This window comes from Durio zibethinus, chromosome 25 (genome assembly GCF_047325235.1).
Source record: "Durio zibethinus cultivar Kanyao isolate XHJ-2024 chromosome 25, ASM4732523v1, whole genome shotgun sequence".
In the NCBI taxonomy this organism is placed as follows: Eukaryota; Viridiplantae; Streptophyta; class Magnoliopsida; order Malvales; family Malvaceae; genus Durio; species Durio zibethinus.
This window is the reverse complement of record NC_143186.1, coordinates 15176240-15189565: the sequence shown is the minus strand read 5'-3', so window position 1 is coordinate 15189565 and position 13326 is coordinate 15176240. Positions and strand designations below refer to the sequence as shown.

General features: G+C 37.2%; 1 protein-coding gene and 2 pseudogenes across 2 annotated transcripts; all 3 read right to left on the bottom strand.

Annotated features, from left to right (window-relative positions):
• Positions 1-269: 269 nt before the first annotated feature.
• Positions 270-1745, bottom strand: LOC149511674 (pectate lyase pseudogene; annotated as a pseudogene). Its single transcript, XR_016333816.1, has one exon. The product of XR_016333816.1 is annotated as a pectate lyase pseudogene (transcript).
• Positions 1746-5265: 3520 nt separating this feature from the next.
• LOC111276226 (uncharacterized) lies at positions 5266-8801 on the bottom strand (annotated as a pseudogene).
• Positions 8802-9595: 794 nt separating this feature from the next.
• On the bottom strand, positions 9596-12857 carry LOC111276227 (uncharacterized). The gene has a single exon (XM_022862003.2). It carries the CDS (start codon positions 12700-12702, stop codon positions 9850-9852), a length of 2853 nt encoding a protein of 950 aa, XP_022717738.2. The 5' UTR covers positions 12703-12857; the 3' UTR covers positions 9596-9849.
• Between the last annotated feature and the right edge of the window lie 469 nt (positions 12858-13326).

Genomic DNA, 13326 nt, shown 5'->3' with positions numbered 1-13326 from the left:
AGTAGGATAAAAATAGTTTCTTTGAAAATTGATTTATGAAATTTTTCAATAATTTAATAGATTTTATAAAATTTAAATCCATGAAAATTCTTCAATAATTTAATAGGATTCATGAATTTATTTGAAAAAAAATTTTTTTATTATTTTTACTTTTTTTTTAAATTTCTTTTCACCTCAATTAGCATTTGAAATAACAAATAAGAAAATAAATATAAATAAATAAATTAGGGAAAAAATCAGGACAAAAAAAAAAGTTTTTTTACCAAACAATCGGGTCGGTCACTGGGTTGGCGTTCTTCTGTTCCAGCAGTTTCTCGCTGCCCACATTTCCTGTAGAAGTCTCTTGCTAAAAAATAGGATGATCAGCCCCAATATTGCCTCCAGGCATAATTCCAGTGGCCCCAGCAATACCGGCTGCGATATTTGCAACTCCAATTCCATTTTCTCCACTCATTCTCTGGCGCATCCTCATGCTTCGTCACCTCTTTCTTAGATTTATCATCTGGTGCAAGAAATCTGTTCCCTTGGCTGTTGATGGTAGGATTACACTTCCACCAATTGCATACATTTCCCAGTGAGTGTAATCATTGTTCACCATATGAAAATATCCATGTCTACACCTTGGCATCCTTTGAACTAGCCCTTCCCCAAAATGGTTAAGGCAGCAGTGACTTGCAGTTTTTGTCTTGTGTGTAGGAATCACTGGGGCCCAAGAGCATGACTTTGTCATGATGGGTCATGTAGTTGTTGGAGATAGTCACGGCTGTGGATCCATGGATAACATCAATGAGTCCATCATGGCAATTAGACGGTGAACAAGGTCAACCCAGATGTTCCTGCTTGCAAAGATGGAGACACCATCACCGTCCGATGGAGTCCAATGCCCGGCATGATGAGGAGAGTCTCTTATAATGGCACTACCCCCAGGCTTACAATCATGTACGTGGATGCCATGGATGCCATGGATGATGATGTTTGATAATAATGGATGGTGATGCATGGTCCTCCCGAAATGTGAACACTTGCACCTCTACCATCAATTGTTTTGAAAGCGTTCATCACTAGCTCTTGCTTCAATGTAATCACCGTATCTCTCTTAAAAATGATCCACAATGGCTCATCTTGAATCACAGCATGCCTCAAAGTACCTGGCCTAGGGTTCACAGCATCATCATCATCAGCATCCGTAACAGCATAGATTCGACCTTTTTTTCCTCCCATGGCATTCTTGCCGAACTCAATTGCACAATCAGCTAACCTTTGACGGTTACTCGCCCAATTCGGGTTACACCTCCAGTAGTCTTCAATGGAGTTCCCACTTCCACAGGACAAGTAACCCAAGTTCCTCCTCGACTCATTGATACTCTTGCGAATTTGGTCTACAACTAATTCAGGGTCTTGAACTGCCAAGGAAGAAACAAGATTCAGCACCAGGAGGGAGATGAACAAAATGTGAAAGAATGAAAATGTTGACGATTCCATTTTCTTTGGATAGTGTGATCAAGTGGAAGCCAAAGGAGGTGGTAGGTGGTGACGGAGAGTGATCTCGGTGATTAAAGATGGTAATCGGTCGATGTGTGGGAATTTTAGAGTTTGGTTGATGGGAGGTTGTAACGGTGGATTCGGTGCTGTCTTTATAGGATTCAATCACTTTTTATTAGGTTGTAATGGTGGATTCGGTGCTGTCTTTATAGGATTCAATCGCTTTTTATTATGAATCAATTTCAGTAACGTAATTGCATAAATCACACATCAAAATTTTTTGTAAACGTAATTGCATAAATCAAGCATCAAAATTTCCTGTAACGTTTTTTTAAACTTTTCCCTTTTTTTTTTTACAAGTAAAATTAAACAAAAATAAATAAATCAAATTAAAATTAAAATTTTTTTTATTGGGTTAAAGCTTCCCAATCGGATCCAATTAATAATTGAGAGTTCATTTTCGTCCCAAAAAAGTCGTCCCGATAAAATAAGGTGTTTACATGCGTTTTTGTCTCTGCCTTCAATAATGATGCTTGGGAGGAGGAGGGAATCATGTGTAAAGCTATTATCAATGGTAGAAATTCTTAACAAGGCCATTGGAGTGGCTTTAATTTAGACAGAAAATATAGGCGGCAGAGGGTCGGGAACGGCCACCTTTGGCTACGTTATTTATCTCGTGACGTGATATTTCCCTTTTTCTCCAAGGACAAATATGATGAAATTGAATTGTTAATCGAACCCACTCTAACCCGCGTGTCCCAAGGTGAAGAAATGTGGGGTTCGAATAGTGTACAACAAAGATTTGGAAGAGATGGAAGAAATTCAAGACCAGCACAGCAGTCCAACAACTTCTGCAAATCTTGACGATATCCATCAAGATGCCGGTGATCATGGATCAACAGGGAATTGTGATGTCCTTGTAAAGCGAAAATATTATTGGAAATAATGACTCAAATTTCATAAGAGATTTATTTAAGATTTGTTAAATATTACTTGATGGACAAAAAGACTTGTAAAAAAAGAATTTTAAGAGAAAGAAGATTTTTAATAGGTAAGTTTGACTTGCAGGAAAAGAATTCTAAGAGGAGATAGATTCTTAATAGACAAGTTTGTATGGTTATAAATAAGTGAAGTCTCTACAGGATTAGGCATGCGAAAAAGATGTAAGAGAGTTGTAGGGTTTTGTGGGATAGACACCCCATAAGAGTATTGGGGCTTTACGTTTTATGGGTGTGTATGTTTGTTTGTGAGTGGACTAGAAGATACTGAAAGGGTCTACATAGGTATGAGGTATGAGAACATATGGGTATGTGTTTGGTTATGTTGAAAGGGTGTACAAGGGTTTGGTTTGTATTTGTTAGGGTTGAGAATATTCCATAAGACTAGAGGAGATTGAGAATGTCTTATGAATATTGATTGTTGAGTGAGGTTGATAATTTGATATATGTTTGTAATTTTTTACAACTAGTGGATTTTGTTTCTCATCCGTGGACGTAGGTTAATTGGACTGAACCACATTAAATTATTGTCTTTTGTGTGTTTGATTTATTATTTGATTTCGTTTTCGTTTATGTAATTATATTGAAGGTTTTTAGCCCAACAAACATAATATCTACGAGGAGGCAGGACCAAGTGATCAAGTGACAGCCGGGAAGAGAGACCACAACCAAAACGGCTGCAAAAAATTTTAAATTTTATAATGGAAAAGAAACATTTTGGTAAACTACTAAATACAAATCACTACTCTTTCTAGTAATTCATTTTTGCCAAACCTTTACATTGTTTGATTTTATTTAATTAATTGAATTTTTTTACTACTGAAAACTTGGACATCAATGCATTCTTTTATTTATTTATTTGCATGGTATTGATAAAAAAAAAGAAAAAAAAAAGGATCTAAGCTTTTGTCTAATTCGCATTATAATCTTTATTTTAACAAAGAATTTGCATTATATTTACGTGCTTTGTCTTCAGGTTGAATTATCAGGTGAAATAAATAGTTGGGACAAATTCCATTAAAAGGCAAGGCAAGAGGGTGAACACCTTTGATGTCATTTGGCACATAATCATCTTATCTTTGTCATAATTAGAGTGTTTTAGTAAGTAAAATGCCAAATTTTGACTCAAGATTTTTTTTATAAAATTGGAGAAAAGGATATTCGAATCCTACATTTAATTTATGCAAAGGGATTCATATTGTTAGAATTATTAAAACTAAATTATACAGTATTTGTTTCCGTTCCTGTTGCTTATAGGCCTCATATATATGATTGGTTTTGCATTTAATATTGTTGTTTTGGTGTGATTGAGTGCTTGCTTTAATAGCATTTAAGTTGTGTGTGGTTTACAGGCCTCTAATAGCATTTAAATAGCTTTAATCCTGTGAATAAAAAAATCATCAAAATTGTTTTTGACACTATAAATTTTAGTTCTTTCGATTTTCAGTTTTGAGTTTGTTATTTATATTTTGTTCTTGTGCTTCAATAGTTTTTTGGATATTGTTGCCAATTTACAATACTTAACGCTATCCCATGTGATTGAGTGCTTTCCTCTAGTGCATTGATGGTAACATTTGCAAATGTAAGGTTTTTGCACCCCTAAAAGGTTAATGTGAAACTGTTTGCTGTTCAAAGAGGCTATATATCTAATGACTCCATTGCTGATGAAGTTGATTCTTATGTTCTGTCAAATTTTGAACCAGCAATTTTGTTATAATTGTAGAAGTAAAATACAAAAAAAAAAAAAAAAAAGAAGGCTATGATCTTTCAATGGGAAGTTTGATGCATTAGTCATTTTCTTTGCAATCATTTTGTGCCCAAGCAGTCTTTCCTGCTTGGCCATCAAAGGTTACAGAACCAGATAATATGAACTGATCGTTATGTTGGAAAGTAACCCTACTAGGCCTCATCATCGAATGTGTCTGAATCTGCTGGAGCCTTCAAAATTTTCTGTCAAACATGTTATCTGCTGCAGATGCAGCTTTCATTCCATTTTATACAAAAAAAAATACATTAGTTTCAACCACTTTAAGTACCACATAACATTTATCTGCCTTACTTTTCATAACATTAAGGATCAGCACAGCAATCAAAACTTTCTAATAGATCTGCTAGAGTTTAACTAAACTTATACAGAACATTACAAAATTCATTTTCACAAAATGACAGAAAAAAGACCATATCAGTACTTAACAAAGGTCTTAGAGGTTCACTTGGCTTATCTGATATGCCCCATTCAGAATCACAATTTTCCTTGGATTTGCCAATGCACAGGCTTCTTTCCAAACACTCAGCAATGCCTGACAAGACAATAAATAAAACTCTATTTTTCCAGAAATTATCCGTAGTAAATGTTTCATCAAGGTTATCCGTGGTATAAGCTTATACCTGGTTGATATCAGATGGGCCATCCACCTTTGCGCCATAGTTTGTCACCTCAAAAACGCCAATGCTGGACTGCGCATTAGCATTAGATGAAAACGAAAAAGCAAGCAGAGAGCTAAAATACTCAACTTCACAGCCATCTGTTTTCTTTCTTTCTTTATTGTTTTCTAAATAGGCTTTGATGGAATGTTGGGATTCCATTTTAGTTTGAAGCAAAATTTATACTGCAAAAACTCACTTCCACTGAATGCCTCAAAACTTTTGGCTCAGCAGTTCAATTTTTTTTACTGTAATTAGTTTCGTTTCAATGCTAAATACTAAATGCCTTCTCTGTCTGTCAATATTCCATCCTGGAATTTTTTCTGGGGGAGAGGGTTAATCTGCCAAAGATAGAGAGAGGTTCATAATACATAGTTGTTTATATTACATAAGGCTCTGAAACCTTACATAATACATAACTGTTTATATTAGTTAGGCTCAGAAATCTTACATAACAACAGACCAATTTACAGAATTATTCCAGAACAGAAATAGAAACATCTCCATATTACGCAGAAGCAGTAGTAACAGCAGCAGGCACTAAGTGCTAGATTTCAGTGGGAATTCCTCTTCTGAAGCCACGGGAAGCTCCTCATATGCCACTGATTCTTGGAATCTCTTTGGAAGGACACAACGACCACCAAAGCGCTGTTGCAAGTATATGATTGCAGCAAAGAACAGGCCCAACACAGGAATAATGAAGTCCCAAGCAGTTGAGTAATAATCTGCAGAAGGATCCGCATATATGTATGAGTCTTCTACATCAACATAATTGTGTGCCCTGTATAGATCATAACCGTGAGGTACAAGGCGAACAAGGGTAATTCCAATGTAAAAGAAGCGAGAAAGAGCCTGTTCCCTTGAGTTCTGGAAAATGTTGAAGAGGATTTGGGGGAAAAGAAAGGCATCAAGGATCAAACCAGCATAAGCCCTTGAACCAACCAAAAAGATCTGCTCTCTGTCGTATGAAGAATACCTTCCGGTGTCAACTAGATTCTTCCTCCACTTCAAGAAGAAAGCGATTAAACCCCCGGCTATGTACACTGGAAAACACACGTAGAGCCCCCTCTTCTCTGCAATCCACAAGGCCTTTTTCTTTTCATCAGAGCATCTGGCAGTCCATGAGAACATCAGAAGACGGATATTAAGCAGAAATGCCACCATTGTGACAACCCTAATGATCACCTCGTTCATTTCTAGCCAAGTTCTTCCTCTAATCCAGACAGATCTTTCACTATCTTGATCGAACATTGCTTCAAGATTTAGAACTAAAGGGATTAAGTGTCCCAGGGCTAGAATAACAAGCATGAGAAATGAAATGAAAGAACAAACGCCAGGGTGCTTCCGCCCATGAATGATTTGTAGTACTACAAAGACAATTGCAAGCGTGTTGGATATGACAGACATGATGATCTCGACATCCATTCTCCAAATTGATTCCATTGCCCATCTGCCAAAATAAGCTCTTCCTGTAAAGTGCAAAGGTCCAAAGCGAAAGTGGTCAGTGTTTTGGCGCATGCTCTTAATGCTTCCCTCGATCTTACTTCTTTTCCTGTCTGAGTTCAATGGAGGAAAATGAATATTCAGAAGAATATCGCAGTCCACTGAATGATTTAAAGATGCATTGTTTTCTGCCCTCAGGTCTCTGCAGCCAACCATGCACAGATTACCTGTTTCAGCATCATAAACTCCTTCTGCAGATATTTGGATTTCTAGACATCCATTCAAAGATTGGTTAAATGGATTGAGGCCAGCATCCAATTCCAAACTACATAGCGTGATGCTCATTGTATAGCTGATATTAAGCAAGCTACCGTTATAATTTTTAGGCCTTGAGCTTGAGGATGGTATTAGAAAGGGAAATCTCTGATAAGGCTGATCGCCCACTGCAAGAGGATTTGATGAACCCCATCCAATTCCTCCTTTGGAACCTTTGATGATTGACATACTAAAACCCATGTCTCCAGAATAGCCGTCTGGGTACTGTCCCCCGCTGTTCCTTGTAGTTTTCTTCTTTGGGCATAACTTACTCACTTTGTTAGTTTCCATGTACTCATACTTCAAACCTTGAAGCTGAATTCCCCCACTACTATGGTCAGTTTTTCGGATCACGATTCTATCAAAGAAACCGGATTCATTCCCATGCTTCTCACTCCAAATTTCACCAACAACAGTACTTGTGTTTCTGATAGACAAGACTGCTGGGAATCTCAAGCTCAACCTTGTTGTGCAGTCTCCAACGTGAGACTTCTCCAAGGAGCTTGATGCATCATAGATTCGGCAAGCAACAATACAAAGCCGATTCTTCTTTGCATCCCAAGATCCTTCCCCAACTAATGATGTGCTGAAATTGAAAGAGCTATAATACCCTCCATAGCTACTGTTTGGAAATTCTATCAGAAACCTCAACTTTAGCTTCATATCCCGATCCGAGCACTGAATCATTCTCAAAGACATGACCTGAGGCGAATATCCAATACCATTACCAAATGGACTGCAACTCTTTGAAGAATCACAACCACTTGCATACTCCAGTTCAAAAGCATTGCCTCCAGCTAAAATTATATCACAAATAGTTGTAGTCCGCGATAAGCTGAGGGATGAATCCTCTGGAACATCAGTCCCCCCCGGACAACCTTGACTAAATTGTAACCATGGTGTAGTTGTAATTTACTTGAGGAAACATCAGCAGAGAAATTTGGTCAAAGTAATTTGGTTCATCAGCAGGATACAAGCTATCCATGGTTCCAGTGACTAAAGTATTGATAGTACTTGAATTCTTAAGATTATTAAGCTTAAGAACAGCTGCAAGATGAAGCAGTTTACCTTCTTTTGAGTAAGTATAGCTTGATCCCACCATGCAAAGCTTTCCGGTAGTTCTAGACCAGAAGCCTTGAAAATCAAAGTCCAGAGCTCCACGATCACTTGAATGTGAATAGAATGACCAACCATGGGAGAAACTCCGTTCGTAGTAATACGAGCTTTGGAAGATCAGGTTTCCTTTCACCTTGAAGACATCCTCAACATCAGTTGTATATACGTGGTGAGTTTCGAAAACTAGAACTTTCGATACAGGTGGATAATACTGATTTGAGCTGAGATTCAGGAATTTATCCCCACCACTATAATATCCGTCCTGACGGTCAGCGAATGGGATGATATTGAACTCCTCTTCAGCTGGTTTTGATTCATGAACTACTGAATCACAGTGATGCCTATAACTAAATTGAGTTTCAGTCCCAGAGATCATGTTCAGATAGAAGAAAAAGGAGATGAAAAACAGGAAGAAAGCAAGAAAAAAAGGAAGTTTTGATGAAGCAGAGAATATGGAAGAATCCATAACTATAGGCTTGAATTTCTTCAGACAACAATATTGTGAGGTATAACTTATAGCAAACTTGGCAGTGAGGTGGACAGAAATAGCTCTACATCTCTCACCGGGCCCTGAGGACCAAACTAGGAAGTTTCCTAGTTTAAGAGCTTTGGAAAAAATTGCCACTTTGACTTGACTGAAAATGAGCAATGGATAAGTCTTTTAACAAAATTATGTCACTGTAGTAAGCCGTTTTTTCTACCTTGCAGTTAATACAAAAGAAGTGATTGATCAGATCACATACAAAATGAACACAAGAAAGATGATATTCATTTTGGTTTTATCGAGACAAGCCTTAGGATATATGTGGGATCCTGATGTATTGAAAAGACACAATTAACTCACCATTTCAGCAGGTTGATTATGATTTTTGAGTACCCTTTTCAATTTTGGTTAACCGAATCTGGTAAATTGTTTTCAGATGAAAATGATTTTGGGACGTTATATTAATCATCTTGATCAAGATTTTATTAAGAGCTTGCTCTTCCTAATCTTGGTTGGGACCAATGAACTGACAGCAACATGGTTAACTCATTAAATATCTTTGAAAATTGATGTTGTTTGTGGATCTTGTAAAGATTGTCAAAGGTATAAACAATAATGACGACCAAAAAAATGGAACCAATCCTATCAGTTCAAATATGGTTAAGGAACGTCTGGAGTCTTCCTTCGTGGTGTGCTTTTTCCATACGTTTTGTGGAAATTTATTCAATGTTTTAATCCAATAATGATGTTTGTTTTATGCATACGAGTCTATGTCAATCAGAATACAGTCTCTTTTTTCATGTTTGGGGTCCAACAAGTGGAAGTGAAGAACACGGCAAAGAAGATGCAAAATAAACTTTGGCCCGGTCTTGGGTTTGAAGACTTTTCTATGGGGGTCCTACGGTTGACTTGAACTAGAGATGATGGAAATTTCTGCTAACCAGTAAGACTTTGAGTATATTACCAAATCATTGATTTTTAGATAGCTGAATCATGTCCACAATGCTTTCACTGTGTGGAAACCACAATTTACTCTTAACTTCATTCAGGGACATTAACATTTTTGGTCCCTCATTCCCCACATATATGAAGGAAGGGAAAAGGTCAAATTACAACTGTCAGAGAAGACATTCTTGAGAAGCGAATGCTTGAAGTTTTCAGTTATCATTTTAGTTCAAGAAAATCATTAAGAAAAAAGCTATAGGAAAAAGTTGCAAAAATTTTCATTCAATCTTTCATGGTTTATTTCTTTTTTTAGGTAGATACCGCCAGAAGTGGAGGAAAATTTTTTTTATCAATGAAACTTGAATTAAGATACATCAAGTATGTAAAATCAAGCAAAACAACAATTCTGCAATTAATTTTGTTGCAAAAGCTGTGCTGATATAGCCCTTAAGGCCTTGGTTCCATGGATCCACAAGTGGCTAAAATTAAAGGAGGTACATGGATAAGAGAGACAAATAAATTGCCTTTTTGTTCCATTTATTAACTTATTTTTATCAGCTAAATCCTCTAATTTAGTTAGATGGATTCCATTCCACATCCAGGGAAACAAACAGCATATTAAGAACTAAAATTCTAAAGGAATTATGACTCACTGACCACTGGGATTTTTTCATAGCCTTCTAGCCCTCTAAATCTCCTCGGAAGAATGCAACGACCACCAAATCGCTGCTGCAAGTACATGATAGCAGTAAAAAGCAGAACACCAAGGGAGATAATAACATCCCAAGCAGTGGAGAAAAAATCCTCAGCAGGATTCTCATAAATGTATGTTCCTTCATATTGAACATAGCCGTGATCACAATAAAGATCATACACATGTGGCAGCAACCGAACAAGACTCATGCCAATATAGAATGAGGGGCTAAGTGCATTTTTTCTTGAGTTTGAGAACATATTAAGCAGTATCTGAGGCAGAAGAAAACTATCTGAGATTAAACCGGCATAAGATTTCAAGTCATCCCAAGTGGAACGCTGCCAGTAGTCAACAGGACGAGTAGGAAGCAACACAACCTCACGTCTGTAGTTTCCCCTATCGACAAGCATAACAATGAATGCCCCAGAAGCATACAACGATGCTGTCACAAGCAAGGTCATTTTCTCAGCAAACCATAGGCCCTTTTGGTTTCCATCATTTGATCTACCTGAAAATGCTAGCTGGAGAATACGTAATAGCAACAAGAGAGCTACCATTGAAATTATCCTTACAATTACCTCATTCACTTCAATCCATCCTCCAGTTTGAAACAAGACAGTATCCTGATCATGTTTTTGTGAGAACAAGGCTTCATAGTTAAGCACAAGAGGAATCATTTGGCCCATGGTAAGGAACACAAGCATAACAATGGAAATAAAAGGGAGTGTTTCCATATGCCTCTTCACATGATAAAGCTGATATCTCACAAATAGACATTTAAGTGTTTGAGATATCAGAACCATGGCAATCTCAAGATCCATGGTCCAAATGGAATGTCTTGCTTGCTCCCCGATGTAAGCAACTGAAGTAACATCTAGATGATCAAAGTAAAGAGGATCATATGTCTTCCGTGTGCTTTCAATTCTTCCCCTAATATACCCTCCATTTTCAAACTGTTTCACCGGAACAAGTTTGAAGTTCAGAAGAATTTCACAGTCCAGAGAAGCATTTTCTGGCACTTGATTGATTGATGCAAGCTTTCTGCAGCCTACCATACACAAGCCTCCGGTGTCTGCATCATAAATCCCTTCAGCAGTAATCTCCACTTTCTCATCATGTAGCATAGATAAATAACCTCCAGCAGTCAACTTTGGAGGAGTGTACAGTCTGATGTCTATCTCGTAGCTAATATTGGTTTGGCCCTGAGATTCCCACCTTGTAGGCCTTATAGATGAAAATTCTAAGACATTAATAGCAACTACTTGGCTACTCTGCTTGTAAAACTGATTACCAACAGTTAGAGCAACCGCAGAACCCCATCCAGTTTTCCCTTCAGAATTTCTAACTGACATGTCAAACTTCATATCGGAAGAGTCGGGACTAGGGTATCTTTGTCTCTTGTTTCTGTCAAGTTTCTTTACCGGGCATAAATTCCTTACTCTGTCAGTTTCAGTGTATTCATACTTCAAACCATGTAAGGCCTCCACACTATTCTTGGTACTTCGTAACACAATTCTATCAAAGTAACCTGAATCATTCACAGTTTTGTTGGTCCAAATTTTCCCCATTATGCTGCTAGTCTCTTTGATTGACCAGATTGCAGGGAACCTCAAGCTTAACCTTGTTGTGCAATCTCCAACATGAGCATTAGACCAAGAGTCTGTTATGTCCAAAAATCGGCAAAGAAAAACACACAGCTGATTCTTCTTATCATCCCACATTCCTTCTCCAATCAATGTTGTGTTAGGATTGAAAGGCTGGTAGAACCTGAAATTGCTATTATCTTGAAATTTTAGGATAATGCGAACTCTCTTTGGAACATCTGTACAATTAATGATATCTAAATACCCAGAACCAGGCAAATTCCTGACCACCCCATCAAAAGGGAGGCAGTTCTTCTTAGAGCTGCAGCCTGTGTACTGCAAATGAAATACTTTTGCAAGGCTTGAGAATTGAGAACAAAAAGCGCTTCCTCGCAGTACATTGAATATTGGCAAATTCTTTTTAGCATCACTTTCACCAGAAAATTCACCCATAGAATCTCCAGACACAAAGCTCAACTTGTAATTCAAATGTGGAAGCATGAACACGGAAATTGGTTCAAAATAACTCTTGTCACTGCTAGGACTCAAACTCTCTAAAGTTCCAGTAATCAAAGTAGTGATGCTACTCGAATTCTTAATATTTTGAAGCTTAAGGACAGCAGCAGGGCTAAGCAGATTACCTTCTTTTAAGTAAGCAGAACCTGTTCCAACCATACAAAGTTTCCCGGATGATTCTGACCAGAAACCATGCAGTTTCAAATAGAATGGATTTCTAAAATCAGCAGCTACTGGCCTGCGAGATGTGAGGATTGAATTTTTTGATGTTCCACTTCCATTTGAGATGCTTCCCACATGAAATGGACTTTGGAACTCCAAGCTTCCTTCAACCATGAACACGCCGTCTTTATCAGTTTTGCTCACCACGCTGGTGTAAAATGAGAATGAATTTGTGTACCTGGTTATGTTTGCACTGACAATTCTAATTCCATCAGAGTTGTAAAAACCAGATTGGTAGTGACCAAATGGACCAAACTCATACGAGGGAGACTCAGAGTTGGGGACCGATGCAGGGACAATTAAAGAACAATGATCAGAATAAGAGTCTATTGCAGATGAGACAGGTTTTACTGAAAAACAAATGCACAGCAAGAAAATTTTGAGAGTAAATAGCCATAGCATCATTGAAGGTTTCATTGCCCTCGTAATTTCAAAGAAGGAACAATCAGTTTTTGATGTGTAAATGAAGTTGTGATACATATCGGAAATGAATTTTCTGAATTGTTCACTTTTCAAGTTTTCAATTTTATTCTAGAATGGATAAAGACAGCATCAAAAGTCAAGAAAGTCATTGAAATTTCCCCAAGTGGGATGGCTTTTTCTCCTTGTATGCTTTTTCTTTACAGGCCGGCATTGTCACTTTGCTGAAAACACTATTTTATTTTTGCTGGAAACTGCTATACTATGCCAAGGAGGCTTTGGTGGAATTGGATAGAAAGCAATTATTAAGAAGTTTAAAAAAATTTTATGATTCAGATAAATCATGAAAAAACCAATTAACAGATGACTAAAACATGGAAAGATGTTCAACATTATTATTCATAGTCTTTCTTTAATTACTTCTGTTTAAGAACTTTGTTTACCTTTTTACCAGGTCAAAGCTTGGAAAGTTATAAAGTAAATACCAAGGTGCAACAAATGGATAATAGAACAAAACAAAATTGCCTAGTCAAATGCTATTTGGCATCAACTACATGGATTTTAATATTTAATTCTTAAAAAACAAGGTTTCTTTGGAAAGAATAAGATGAGATTAAGCTTCCTATGCAAATAATATTTCTCATTTCTTTAGGTTTCAAGCATGCATTTTTTACTTACCAACTG

What these genes read in the sequence shown, in the direction of transcription:
- LOC111276227 (XM_022862003.2), bottom strand. Translation starts at nt 12,702, where the DNA reads ATGTATCACAACTTCATTTACACATCAAAAACTGATTGTTCCTTCTTT.